This window comes from Manacus candei, unplaced genomic scaffold (genome assembly GCF_025592945.1).
Source record: "Manacus candei isolate 608988 ecotype Guabito, Panama unplaced genomic scaffold, ASM2559294v1 h1tg000015l, whole genome shotgun sequence".
Classification (NCBI taxonomy): domain Eukaryota; kingdom Metazoa; phylum Chordata; class Aves; order Passeriformes; family Pipridae; genus Manacus; species Manacus candei.
In genome coordinates, this window is record NW_026138063.1 from 6260873 (window position 1) to 6275725 (window position 14853).

The following is a 14853-nucleotide window of genomic DNA, read 5'->3' on the forward strand; positions in this document are numbered from 1 at the left end:
AGTAGCTCTTAGTAGTGTGACACTCAGTTTTGTCTTTTAATACTTGGGGGGAAAAAGTCAAATCACTGGACAATCAAACAGCTCTGATTTGAATCAATGATTCATGCTCTTAAATTACATTTGCAATATTTCGTATATCTTATCATGTTTATTAAAGAACTAGTTGATAAGGCTTTCAGTAAATAAATACTGCCTTTGAAGACATTATTATTCTTAGCAAAAGCTACTTTTTATTCTTACCGAGCCTCCTGCACAACATCTGTCCGGCAGCTAAGGTCGGATTTCTTCATTTGGAGTAATAAATATTTTTTTGAGCACTAAAAATAAAAAGTGGAAATAAGAAGTGTTGAATCAGGAAATAAAAACACTGTGATTGATAATATTTGTGATTGTGAAAGACATTGTCACTGGGGTCCATGACTTACTGCAGGACATTGTTAGGATGATCTTCCTGGCACTGCATGTTTCTGCATTTTGAATGCTCACAATTGATCATAAAATATTCTTGCATCCTTCACACAACACATCCAAGAAAAGCTGTTCTCTTTTAGATGTAGTGAGTCTGAGCTGAGCCTCCTATTTCTAACATTCTGAAACTTTGGGAAGATTCTCTGTGAGGTTCCAGATTTCTGGCTCGGGCTGCTTCCTCCTACCTAAACTGCTGATTCTGCTTTCAGTTTAAAAAGCATCAAGGGAAAACTCTGCAGAGGAATAAGTATCAGGAAAGCATCCTGATATCTGAAAAGTTGCTTTCTTTATGCTGTGGTCTGTGAATTTATAGCTTTACAGTGATTATTTCAATTCACTTACTAACACAAGGAAGAAAACAGTAAATTAAAAGAGATGAGAGAAATGTGTTTATATTCTTTTCCTGTCTGATGACTGTTAGCTTGAGTTTTTCTGGCTGCAGTTGAGTTGAATAATAAGATAACTTGTGCAGCAGTGATTCCAATTCTGCCTCTCCTGTATTCTGTGCAGTTTTATTTGGCAGGCCTTGCTCATTTTGTCCAGCATTGGGTGACATCACAAGGTCACTGCACATCTTTACCCGAACATTCAAACAGAAAAGAGATTTGCTTTTGTTTCTTTTCTAAAAGTTCTTCAGTAAAGTGAAATGGTGAAAATACCAAAGAAATGGCTCTTGTCAGAAACTCCTTCTGACATTCTCATTTTCCAGAGTAGGGGCATTCTCACTTTGAAGATACGTGTTAGGCTGTGGCAGTTGCAAAGCTTTGCTTTATAAAAATAATTGTAAAGCACATATTTTATGTCTTTTGTTTCAGTGAAAACCAACTTTAATATCGCTTAATAATCCTTTCTGGTTTTGGTGGATGATATTTAATTAGATATTTAGAGCATTTTCTAGAAAAGGAAAAGTCAGCCTAGTAGTGAGATGGAGAGGCATGAACTCTCTCCTGCAATATATTTGCAGCTTTAAGGGCTTTTATTGGTGAGAAATCCTATGTGCAATACATTAATGCCTGATATTATTCCATCAATTCAATTTAACTCACATATTAGAAAACCCTACTTTGGCTTCATTATGTTCTATGCTACATAATCCACCTTCTTCAGTAAATCTGCTTCAGTCTGCAGCACCCTCCCAAACTAAAAGTGTTCCAGATAGCTGATGATTAGCCATATTTTAGTCTGTGAAATACCCTTTTCTATTACTCCTTTTTTTTATCCTTCTTGAAGTCAAACCTGTGGTTCAATCATCCTGCCAGCAGAAAAAAAAAAAAAAAGGAAAATGAAGAAGAGGTGGCCTTTCGGCTTAGGTGAGGTGAAACAGCTGTTTCACAAAGAAATGCAGTTGTTTATTTGCTGCCAAGAAACCATATGCCAACTGCTTGACTTAGGGTAAAATGGAAGAAGGAATTATTGAGAGCCTGCAGTGCAGATTTCAGAGGTGTTTTTGTTCTTCTCTCTCTTTATCTTTTCTCCTGACGGGGCTTTCTCCTTCATGCTACGACAAATTTTTGGCACAAGTTTTGAATACAAATGCAGACAAGTTCTCATGCAATTGTAAGCCCCTGGGTTTCTGGGTAATAGTTTTGGGCACTGCATAACTTCGTACTGTGCTTCGCAGGTGACTTCAGCTTCCTCACTGAAAGTGTTCCCAGGTTAATTCTGAACATGTGCAGGGACTACTTTGTGTTTTACTGGCCAGACACTGCACGTTTGTGTGTGTCCCTCGGGTTGCTGTGATCGTAGTTCTTGTGCTGTTGTATTACAAAAAGGCAGAAAGAATGAAACAGGTTAATAGCTCATAGAACAGACATAGCATGTATATATATATATATATGTATATGCGGGCAGGTAACAAATTGTATTCTCAGCCCTGATGCAGCGAAATTCTCATTTTCTAGACATTATTCTTTGGTCTGTGGGAAGAAAAAAAAAGTTTTCTCTTGGCTTTCATCCTTCTCTTGTGTATTTGCTTTGGAGGCTTCAGCAGTGTTAGATTAGCACATTTATACTTTTGGCCTACCTGTACAAATTTCAGATGGATTTTTACTCTCACTCCTTTTTCTCTGTTGTGCTCTGTAGTACCTCCTTTTGTCTTTTACTTTTATTCAGTATAAAATTGGTGGCATGAATATTGTGAAGGGCTGAAGGACAAAGTTGACCCAAGTATGGACAATTCAGATGAATATTTACAAGGGTGAAGTCAAACTGATTAAAGAACTTCAGACTAGAGATTGTTTTTCTAGGCAGAGCATTATTGCTGAGTGGAGAAACCTCCACTGCCTGTTACTTTCAAAACAAACAAACAACAAAGAAACCCCCTCAAAAAAAAAAATAAATCTGGAGATATTTGTGTATTGTTCACCAAATTAAGGGCTTCTTATAAATGCCTTCTTATAAATAATGGGGAATAATCATCAGGCAGGAAAAATCTATTCAGGTGTGGAATAAGAGCATATTAAGGAATTATTTGTTGCGTAATTTGAGTTTATAAATTCAAAATTCTTCTAACTGGTAATTTTGCTTTTTCTAAAGTAGTAGTCAAGAAAACAGGACATGTTGTAGAGGCAGCATCGTCTTGGCCTAGTAAAAAAATTGTTTGTTGAATGTATTTACAGAAATATTTCCAGTTCTAAGAGAGTGTGTGGTAAAATTTGATATTTTAAAACTTTTTTTTTATTTAATGACAGCAGAATAGATCTTTTAGGTATGTCTTGGTATTTATTCTGTTTTACATTAAATTACCAGAAATGCGGTGGGATTTTATTCATGATTTAAAATGCACTGGTTGAAAGTTGGCATATAAATTGAAGGTATGTTATAAGACAGTACACAAGGGATGGCAAATTTAGTACCTTTAGAAGGTGAAACATTCTGTTCACTTAATTGGTTCAGGAAGGATAAGTTAAGTTAGAAAAATGAGTCTAGTAAATCAGAAGTGAATTTTAGTGCAAGTGTCCATCATAAATAAGCAAGACTAAGCCACGTTTGGGGTTTTAAAGGATTTTCACCTGCATTTTCGATCTCCATTTAATTGATTCATAAATCAATTAATTACTGTCACAAGACCCGAGGGCAGCAGGAAATTGGGTTCAAATTAAAAAGAAAAGGAAGCAATTTGTTTTAAGATTGAAAGTTGAATGTTCAATCGAAGTTTAATCAGAAGTGACCTATTATTTGAAAAGTGGAACATCAATGTCTTTCTAATTTCACAGAATGCTTCATTAAATGAGTATTGAAAAGACCAGGTTAACTGATCATTCCAAAAAGAAGATAAGACAAGGATAGGGTTTGGAAATCTACTTCCAAATACATGTTCATTTCTCTTATGAAAAGCTCATAGAGAAACCAATAATTGCATTGGGAATTCAAGGATTATTGGGGTGATCCTTTCAGGATTGTAAAGGTTGTATGATGAAAACACAACTTTATATCAGAAGAGCAAATGTTCTTTATCCATTGGATAGCTGTGAGCTTAAAGAAAAAAATAGAGAAGGCAATAAACATTGAGTAGAAAATTTTGAAGGCATGACTGGAAGTTGGGCTTCCTAACTTTAGGATGTCTCACAGTCGTCTGACCTTGAAACAGTTTTTCTGTAATTTGACATCATTGTCACAGCATTCAGCTGCACAGTGCATGGGAGACTCTGCCCATTGTACAAACTGAGCGGGATACAAATGCCTGGCTAAGAATGAAGGCAGATGATTTGCGTTTAGGAAGTGAGTGTGGCAGAGTATGAGGACAACAACTGCAGCTGTAACTCCTACTGTGGTTGGAAAGCATAAAGGAATAACATAGTTGGTTTTAATGTTCTTTGGATTAGCATTTCTTTTTCTTAGTGCGTATTTACTAGAAATTTGCTTATCAAATTGCTGTTAAAAAACCAAAACCCAACACTCACTTGCTATTGTGAGCTTGCTGAAAGAATAAATGTGAAGTCTGATGCAGTTTCTCACTGTTGGAAACTTTTGCTCTTTCTGTAAAATGCTGAGAGGTACTGTTGGAACATCATTTGGGCTCATCTCTCTGCCACATCCTCCCTGGGGTAAAGAGTAGGCTTCTCTTAGCTAGGAAGTTCATGCAGCTTTCTCTGATGAGGATAGTACTTGAAAGGCAATAAAAGGCAAGAGAAGCAGAGCGAGTTGGCCTTTCTAGTAGTTCATTATAGAGGAGCCTTTTTGGAAAAAAAAAAAGAAAAAAAAGGAACAACAATCGCTTTAAACATTTCCTTTTATAAATGCAGAGCAAGATTATTTCAAATCGTGATCCTTTTCAAGATCTTACCACACAGGGTCTGGATTCCTTCATGAGCAAACTGACTTGCCATTTGTGATGCCTAGATGTGTTTTGATCTATTTGCTGATTGTTGCTTATTTACATTGTGTTCTTTCAAAAGGCAGAGGGCAGAAGCAAAGGCTGCTGTTTTGCCTGGCCCAGCTGCTGTAATCTCAGCTTGGCTGAGAGGTGTGCCTGGAGTAGGGTGGGAGAAAAGCCAGCTAAGCAGCATCTCCCTGTTTTACAGATAGGGAATCCACCAAGTTTTAGGTTCCAGAGAAAGAATATTTGTCTAGGTGGAACAATAATCTGATCTGGTGTAACAAATCTAAATCATCAGTCATTCCCTTCCCTGACTCTCAGTGAGGTACTCTAGAGTGAATATAAATAGTGTGGTTCTTTCAAAGTTATTGATTGCAATTATGTGAATGATGATGAACAGCATTAACACCACCAGAGCAGAATGATGGTGCTCCTGAACAGACCCCCAGTCAGATGATAAACTAGTGTGCAAACTTAAAACAAAGATAAATAGGTGTTATGAGTTAATCTTGAAGTATGTATTTTATTTTTGTAATAAATGACTTTGTGCATCTTCTCTCTGAGATATATATATATATAAAAAGTTTACTGTTTTCCTGAAGGGAAGAATGACTTCATTTATTTTTCTGATGCTTCTGTGACAACTTATGCAACACACAGATGCATCATAAACACGGAAAATTTATATGATTCAGTGCTAATTATATATTTATTTTTTTAAAGAAGGTGATGGGAGCTTTCTACCGGAAATAGTCTCCTAGCAACATGGAAATTCTGGTATACTATTGATCATGGAGGCATTAATTTGTAAAAAAAGTTAACAAGCAAACCTACCAGCAATGTAATGTAATGTAATTTTAGGCATCTGTGCACCTTTGAGGCTTGAAGTTTTGTTTTCTATTGTTTTGGGTTTTTTCACTCCACTCCTTGGGATTAAGTTTGTTTTTTCCATGTGACAGCAATTTTACAACCTCACTTCTCCCTTTCTTACAGTACAAGAAGAGATTAATATCTTGTACAAATGATATATTAAGATTACCTCATGTTAAAAGAGTGGTCAACCTAAAGTATATAGTTTCAGGGAATTGACAAAAATCCCTTGCTATGTTAGATGTATAGAGAAGTAGGATGGTTGCAGAAGATAAAAAAGTATTCTTTGATTATTGTGGTTACATTTCTTTTGAAGACTTAAATCATAACATATTTAATAAAATGTCTGATTGCTGCTTAGCTCAGAATGAAAGCTGTGTGGATATTTTTTCTCCCTGTAGGCAAAATTTTCAGCTGCTTTGGAAGCATAATAACAGAGACAACTGCCATTCCAGAAATAAAGTCATAGGACTTAGGGCTTTTTTGCCTTTTTCGGGAACTTGGAATCAGTTAATTAGATCAGTGAAATAAATTTCATAATTGTCAAAACTTAAGAACAATTTGAAGGGTTTTTCAATCTCTCAACAAAATCCAATAAGCATTTGAAGGAGGAAATCAATGTGGAATCCTAAAAGACTTCTTACTTCTTTCTCACAGAATTCTAGCTTTCTCTCTGAAGCTCTTTTTCCTGTACATGCAACAAAAACTGAAGAACTGGATCCCTCCTTCAGTCTGCACGAGACCATCGCAAAGGTAAGAGAAATGGAGATCTCACCTTTACATACCTTCCTTCTGGAGGCCAAATTTGAATTTGTGAATAATTTTGAAAGATAATATTTTATTTTTTCCCCGTGATTAGTTTGAATGTAGTTAAAAGTTGTGGAGTTTTTTTTCATTGAGATCCACCTTTGGAATATTCTTTGGCATATTACATGCGCAGGCACTTCACTTCATGAGCTGTTGCAGTGGTGTTGGCAGGGGAGGAAGGGGTGGCCATCCTGTGATTCTAGAGGGTGCTCTACAGAGGGGATGCTCCCGAAGTTAATGTGTTCTGACTCCCCTCTTATATATTGCTCCAATATAATACTCCCTCCATATTATTTATTGATACAATCAAAATTACTCCTTGCTCTAAAGTGCTGCTTCTTCTGTCAACTCTGCAGACCCTGTTTCTACAAAGGGACATGACTACAAATGAGCCCAACTTAATGGGTTCATACACTTCTTATAATTTGGTTTCTTATAAGCCAGAGCACTGTAGGCCACACGGATTTCTTTCTGTAGTTGAAGCTACTTTTTTTGGAAAAGCAGCTGCTGTTGAAACATTTCTTCTGGTAACAGCAAAGATCGGCCATGTGAAGATTTAGCATGTGGGTGGCTCAGCATCCATGGCAAAATAGACAGGGACTGATCTTGGGGTTTTGTGTTTTGGGTTGTTTCTAACTATTAAAAACTATTGTTTTTAACTGTTAGTTTGCTTGGTTATTAAAAAAAAAAAATCCCACACAAAAAATAACATAATCTTAGACATGGTTTTGAAGCTTGTCAGAGTTTAACAGTTAATGAACAAACACCAGACAAAAGTCTTCTCTGAAGGCCTTTCAATGGAATTGATGTTTTTCAAACCATCCTTAATGCCAAAGGGGCTGAAAAGATTCACCAAATCTGTTCCCAAAGTCTGAGGGAAATAGTTCTGTGATTATTTACTGCATAGTTAATTTGTGATTTACTAAACAGTGTGTGATAGACCATGTGTAATCTGAAAAATCTGTAATTTGGTATTTGCTCTATAATATTGACTAACAGAAAAATATTTATTAGATAGTTGACTTCAAGCATTTTGATCCTGTTTAAATATTCACCAAAATATTTTAAATGTTGATAAAACTTGATGAAGATTGCACTAGGATATGACTGTATTTCCATTTTACTTTTCAGACTGTAGCCCAGGATGCTTTTATAAAGATGAATCACATATACAGCAGTGGAGTGAGAACCTCAGCATTTAAAGGAACTGCTATGATTTAATTAGTTAACTAAGCATCCTTAATGCTAATTCTTAGTCTGAAATCTTCATATTTTCATTGTAGTACTCTGAATAATGAGACCAAGTTAAATCTCTAGCTTTATAATAAACTATTCATATTTGAAAAAAAAAAAAAAGGCTGGTGAGAAGTTAGCTTGTAGTTAGAATTTACACTCCTCAGTTGGAAATTAATGCTCCTTAACAAGTACTTGCCGAATGACTGCATGTATACCCCATTACAGTTGAAAGTAAAACAGGTATCATACCTGCTTCAGAAAACTTTAACTTTTAATTTCAAAAGACTTTTCACACAAAACTAGTTTTTTATGTTAAAAGAAATTAAATATTCAAATGTAATAAATTCTACATTTGATAATTTTAGTTGCCTTTTTTCCTCAGAAATGGTTTATGAAAACATTTTCAACTGTAACTTTTTATTCTTATTTTTCACTGCATATCACTTCCAGTCTGCTTCGCTTGTATGGCCACTCAAGCTGGTGGAAAAGAGCTTGTGTTGGTTTGGGCAGGAAATTATTTGAGGCCCTTCATCTCACTGTGGGAAATAGGGCTTTAATGATTTTTTTTTCAGTGTGGATGGCTTGATACTAAGTAACAATGTAAACATTTCAACATAATTTTTTAGATGAGGTTTGGTGTAAAAACAAATAATCAGCTAATTGTGGCTTGTGCTCTGTGACATCAGTGGTTACCTTAATTGCATGAGCACTTTGAAAAGGAGGAGGTTTCTGAATGTGGCAGAAAAAAATTAATGAGAAATGTGCGGCTATTAAGTAGATAGATCTGTAATCTGAGTGCTTAGAAGAGCTAATTTGTCAGGACAATTGTCAGAACAATTTATCTTAAAATCTTGGCATTTTAAAGGTGGATTTAGGGTGAATTGCTATGAGAACCAGACTGATCTGAAACATTCAAAGGGAGAGAAATCTGTAGGTTTCCTGGCACTGAAGAACTGAGATATTCATTACAGAATTGTGTTGCATTGCAAAACTTAGTGATATCTTAAGTGAGATTTGCAGACCTTGTAATTTCAAAAGTGTTTTGTAATGCATATATTAAGTATTAAAATGGAGAAGTGTGTTCCTGTGTGGCAGAGAAGGGGTTTTCCCACCTGACCAGAAGTCAGGTAGAACTCCATTGTTATCACATGCATATTCAGAAAATTATGCGCTATTTTTCAATAAATTCCATCAGTGTTATTCAGCACAGTGTTTCATTGTAACCAGTCAAATGGAGTAATTAACAAGTTTGAAAATACTTTTGTGTTTTGAGGTGTGCTTGCTGGAGTAGCCTCATAGGATTGGGATTATGCAGTTCCAAAAGCCCGAATGGCCGACGTCCAACAAGGAATGCCACTGGAGCCACTTACCAAGGATCAGCCATGGAAAAATATCTTATTGACTTTTTCTTTGGCTGGCACCAAAGTATTGAAAGGCATGCCAGAAGTGACATAATTGGTTTTATGATGAGTTATGGGTGTTGACAGATAACTCTTGAGAAAATTATTATTGAACCTTAATATTCAACACTCCAATTATGAAACTCTTAGTAGAGCTAACTATTGTAATGCAATAACTAACTACCATAATGCAATTAACTTCTAAACACTGAATAAAAGAGTGAGAGGGAGAAGTGTTTCCACTTCTGGGGGAAATAAATTATTTTGTATAACGTACTGCGATATTCCAATTTTTTAAAAATATAAACACTTGCAAAAAGATGAGAGGCAGATACTCTTCCTGAAACAAATGGAATGAAAAGTGTGCAAATGGAATGAAAAGACTGCTGGACTGTTAGTAAATGAAATTTGCATTTTGACCACAGATAAGGTGCAGCACAAGAATATTGACTTGAGGCATCCTCTAACAGGATCATACTGTTCTGTTCCTTTGCAGCATGGGAGGATATATATTCCCATTTACCCATTGTCCAGTCCCATTAATTCTCTAATATAGGGAACACTCACTAATTGCAATGCACTGATATCCATAACTCTGGTAGTTCTTTTCTCTGTAATCTCCCTAAAAATGAAGATCTGTGGTTTGGTGCCTGCTACCTCTGCTAAATATTTATATCTTCTTGCATGGTATCTGCAAATGAGCTCTTTTTTTGTGCCAAGATAATACAACATATCTAAATTAACATAAAAGTGTAAAATTCTTACAATCCCAAAGACTGAGAGTGCAGATTTTGAAGCAGTATAATAATACTGTGTACAGGACATCTGTGTTACAGAGTTTTACCAGAAACATTTCTAACAGCATATTGTTCCTGACATAGCTGTTTCAGCAGAGTACATTCGCATTCTTGGGTTGTTCCTACTACATCGTGGCCTTCTGGGAATCAGATTGTTCTTGAAAAAGGTCTGTGGCATTATGCTTGGGCATGCCAGTGGCCTTTGCATGGAGACATCTGGATTTCCATTGATGTATCTTCTCTTTCCATTTAAAAATTCCCTCTGCGTAGAGCTGGAGGATTTGGCAGAATTGCTAAACATTTCTGAACAGCAGAGACACAATATTACTCCAGTCAGTTACAGCACTTAAAGTGTTAAAGAGCTTGCATGGTGGGTGCAGAACTAATCTGAAATATTCAGGAAACAGAAGTCTGATGCACATGAATGTTTCCCATATCCAAGCCAAGCCCAGAAAAACCTTTGTCCTTGCAAGGCCCAGACAGATACACAGCCTCCCCCCCATCACTGTGTGTTGTGCTATTTGAAAATTTTTGCTGTATGCCTTGATTTCCATCATGAAAATGTGACACACTGGAGTGTCAATTTTCACAGGTAATTTCTCTAGTTAGCTTTCTTCAGTAATGTATTCCATTGGATGTAATTTTTTAAATTCCTGTCTTCAGTCGCGTATGCCAGGCTTTCCCATCATTTCTCAGTCTCTTCATCATCATGCCTCCAAAGGCACGAGTTCTGCACAGACCAGCAGAACTCTCATGTCTTTTTAAAGATGAATTATGTTATGATTTTGTACTTTCAAAACAAATTATTCAAGCCTCCAGCCAACAAACAGGAATGTGGACCAGGGGTAGGTGACAGAGATGCTGACTGAGGTTAACGTAGCAGAAGCATAGTTGTCAGTGTATGAAGTGAGGACCAAGCTGGGGGGCCTGATCCATATCCATATTTGAGGCAGTCTGCCCTTGATACCTAATGTTTAGATGTGGGGTTTGACCTTGTTGTGCAGATATCAGAATGGTCTGTGATACTGTTTGGATGCTCTGTCACACATAAAAGCACCTGTATGGGTTTTGGGGCTTTTGGGGCTGAAAAATTGCAGGATGACTTAAGACATCTTTTAATTTTTCTGTTTGCCCTCCCACAGCTGGCAGCAATTCATGGTGTTTCAGCAGCTCTGATCTGCCCTAACATGCTGTATCAGCATAATGCACCAATTGCCATAGTCACTTCATAACTTAAATTACTTGCTTTGCTTTACTGACCAGCATCTCATGTACTGGTTCTGATCATCTCACTGGAATTTATGGTTTGATGGTATTTGAGATATTCAAAGCACAGCTGTATTGTCTGTGGTGACAGTCTGACTGAATTTGCACAAAACTTGTCCGAATTTTTCTGCAAAGGAGCACAGGCAAACATAATTCACAGAAATGGTTTGATTTAGCACATATTCTCTTAAGCACACAAGTGAGACTTTTTGTTTTACCTTTAGCCTTCTTGCATGAAAGAACATATAATCCAGTTCAAGCAGAGGGTAAATGCAAACCTGCTGAAAACTCCCTTCTAACAGTGTCTATTTTATTCTGTAGCAATTGTCAGCAGCAATAAGAACAAGGCCAAATCTGGTGATATAACCTGGAACAGTAACTTTGGGGATGCTCTATGGATTGTGGTGAACAGGGAAGTAACAACATTCAAAGGAAAAAAAAGCTGTCTGGGGATTTTCTCAGCATTAGATGAGAAAGAGGTGACTTTGCTGCTGAAGACATGAGGTTTTCTGACAGACAGTCATACTGTGTTTGGCCAGACAGCATATTCTCTATCGACTCTAGCCTAGTTAGGGGAGATATGCTTGGAATTTTTCAGTAGTTCTTTGTTCCTAAAAGGAAGTAGCCTCAAGGACTCCTGCATTTTATACTTGAACTCTGATGGATAAAGACTAGGTAATAAAAATAAGCTCAAATTGCAGAACCCCTGGTAAAAATTTGATGAACCAGCTGCACCATCCAAGACAGCCTCACTTGGTTCAGTCAGGTATTAAAAACCAACTCCATTCCCCTATCCCCTGAAATTTTCCATGTATTTCCTGCTGATATGCTAATATGCTTCCTTCAAAATGGAAGAAGAATTACAGGACAGAACTAATTATGTTTCCTCCTGTGACATATATTCATGGGGTTGTGGATAGATGTCAAGACTCCAGTACTACAAGATTGTTTCTGGGCCCTTTGTTTTTCTTTGTGTTAGGTTTTGTTTTTTTTTTTCTTTTTTAGGTGCTGGAATGTAATGTTTTCAGCATAGATCAGAACTCTGATAACTATGAAAATATCAAAATAAACAGGGAACTGAGGTTCCAATAAACAAGAGAAGCTGAATGAACAAATAAAATAGGTGCCATTAGTAGCATGGCTTGTTTAGAAACCATTCCCATGGATTGTCTGTGTATGTTCTTAGCTGTTCAGTTCTTTGTAAAGAGAGAATTCTTTATTCCTTAAATATTTTTTATATTGCAACAAGACTGCATGTTCTTTAAAAAAGTTAACATTGTATTCTATCAGAATATTTCTTAACCATTAGTTCCTGAGATTCTCTTTTAGGCCTGAATTGTACTTGGTTGCTTTCAGGATTTGTCTGCCAACTATCAGTGGGAAGGGAAAGAAATCATTGCATCATTTTTCAGCTATAACTGCAATTTAAGTGAAATAAGTAAATACATGTCAGATCCATCTGATCAAACCAAACCACGGCATAAAAACATACATTGATACATAATTATCATCTTAAATCTTACAATAGAAACCCAATATTGGTGTTGTTTGCACGTCTCATGGAAGACACTTTTTACTGCAAATTACACAGCAATCTCACTAAGCAAAAGATAAGGTAGGATTGAGAGGAAACATTGTTTTAATCCCTATTTTATAGATGAGAAAATGAAATACCCTGGGCCAGAAATGGTCCTTACAATGAGCAAGTACATCTCATCCCCTGAACACAGAATTATCTTGTAAAATTTGGTGATTTGTCTGACACTGTAGACAGACTGAGACAAAGCTGAAACTAGATTACTGAACTTTGAATTTGGCATGTATTTGGGATTTGCTGAAATTTTGACTACTGGCTGTGACCAACTGGCCATTTTTCTACTCTGTACTGAGGCCATGGCAGTGCCTGTGTTAGTGGGACTTACCTGCCTTGGAAAGAAGTTACGTTTTCTGCAGCAGTGCTTTCCTTTCCAGTGCCTTATTTGGGTTATGTTGAGATCTGACTGCAGCTGGAGCTACACTGGTGACAGTCTCTCAGCAAGGATGTCTGTGACAGGTGTCTTATTTCTGGGAGGAAGTTTTGTCTGATGGTTGATAATCATGACTGTACACAGAAACCACTGCATATTTATTGCATAAGTCAACTTATTGTTTTCAGTTTGTCCAGTTTACTGTGTAATGAGAAAATCTATTTTATATCCTTTGCTGTTATTTCAAAAACTTAAGTTTGCTGTGAGGGATGTCAAACAATTGGACATGTGCATGCATTTTGTAAGGAATGCCTACACATGTTTATAGAATCATAGAATCATTTGATTTGTATTCAACCCCTGAAATCCAACAACTTTAAATCTGAACAAATCTGAAAAACAAATCTACAGCTTGCTACTCTAGTAGATAAGAATATGCCTGGGGTTATTTGAATATTCCTATTTCTCACTATCCTATTCTTCACACAGTTACTGAATTTATCAGACTGTAATTTTATTTATCCATTCTTTAGCATCAGTACTACCATAGGCATTTGTTGTTGGCACACATATTGAATTTGATGGCTTTGCAAGGAACATGAGTTTTTCTTGAAAGAAGATGCCAGCATTCGAGAGGGATAGTTCCTTTGGGTACTCTAAAAGTACCTTATCTGTCGTAGCAGCTCACTGAATGAGCATTTTTCTGTCTACAAAACTTTTGACAAAGATGGCAAATCAGACAGTCCTTTCCCCAGAGCATGCCTCTTAAAACAGAAGGTTTCTACTAACAATAATAGAGTAACTACTCTTTTCTCTTTTTCCTTGTTTTTGTTTTTTTTTTAATTTAGTGTAATCCAATTTACATTTGAGTGAATATGAGGTAAAGTCAGTGCAACTTTAGTATCTGCTCAAGTAAAAAGAGATGGAAGTAGCTGATTGTGTACTATGACTGAATTAGTTGGTTTTGCAAACAACTTGCAGAAAGACCTGGGGAAATACAGCTGCTAAAGTATATGTTTCTTTGTTCATTTTATTTTTTAGGCCATGCTTATAACTTCCTTTGGTGTACATTTGTACAATGTATTTTAGGCATGTTTTGTCTTTACGTTATTCTGTGACACAACTGCAAACACTGCAAGGTGCTGAAGTTTCCTTTATGAGCTTAGTCCTGAATTCAAAACCACATTTTCAAGACTCTGTATTCCCTTAAGGAATTTTAAAATGACAGATTTTCCCAGGAGACTTAGCCCAATTCACAGTGTTTTTAATCTTGTCTTTAAATGTCAACACCTATTTTGGCATCAAACTGATATCTGAACTCTTCTGAAACCATCCTCTGGGTGCTAAGCATTTCTTGGGATTGTAGCCATCCAGAGAGGCATGGATAAGACCAAAATTAAATGTCTAGACAGTGAATAAGAAATGTGTGTCCTGGAAAAAAAACTCCTAAGAATCAACACATTGTGCCCTGAGCTGAAGGATACCTGCAGGAACCTAATAGGAAAAAATAAGCACAAACTGATGCCTGCCCTTATATATGACAATTAACCCTTAAATCCTGGTCAAGATCCAAAACAAACAGCTGAAGGTTCAGATTTCAATATGCTGCACCTTGAAATTCTCATTTTACATTCAGGCTGTTACTAACAGGAGTGGCTGGGCCTCTTTGGTGCCTTCACTGCAGATGTGCTGTGAAAATCTGATTCCAGTGGCAGATAATCTTT

General features: G+C 36.5%; 1 protein-coding gene across 11 annotated transcripts in view; it reads left to right on the forward strand.

The window, feature by feature from the left end:
* NAALADL2 (N-acetylated alpha-linked acidic dipeptidase like 2) overlaps positions 1-14853 on the forward strand; it is a 466113-nt gene that overhangs the window by 398186 nt on the left and 53074 nt on the right. For all 11 annotated transcript variants that reach the window (XM_051781725.1, XM_051781724.1, XM_051781723.1 and 8 more), the window contains one exon: positions 6314-6409. In XM_051781725.1, coding sequence (XP_051637685.1) covers positions 6314-6409 — 96 coding nt within the window. The remainder of the gene's footprint in view (positions 1-6313; positions 6410-14853) is intronic.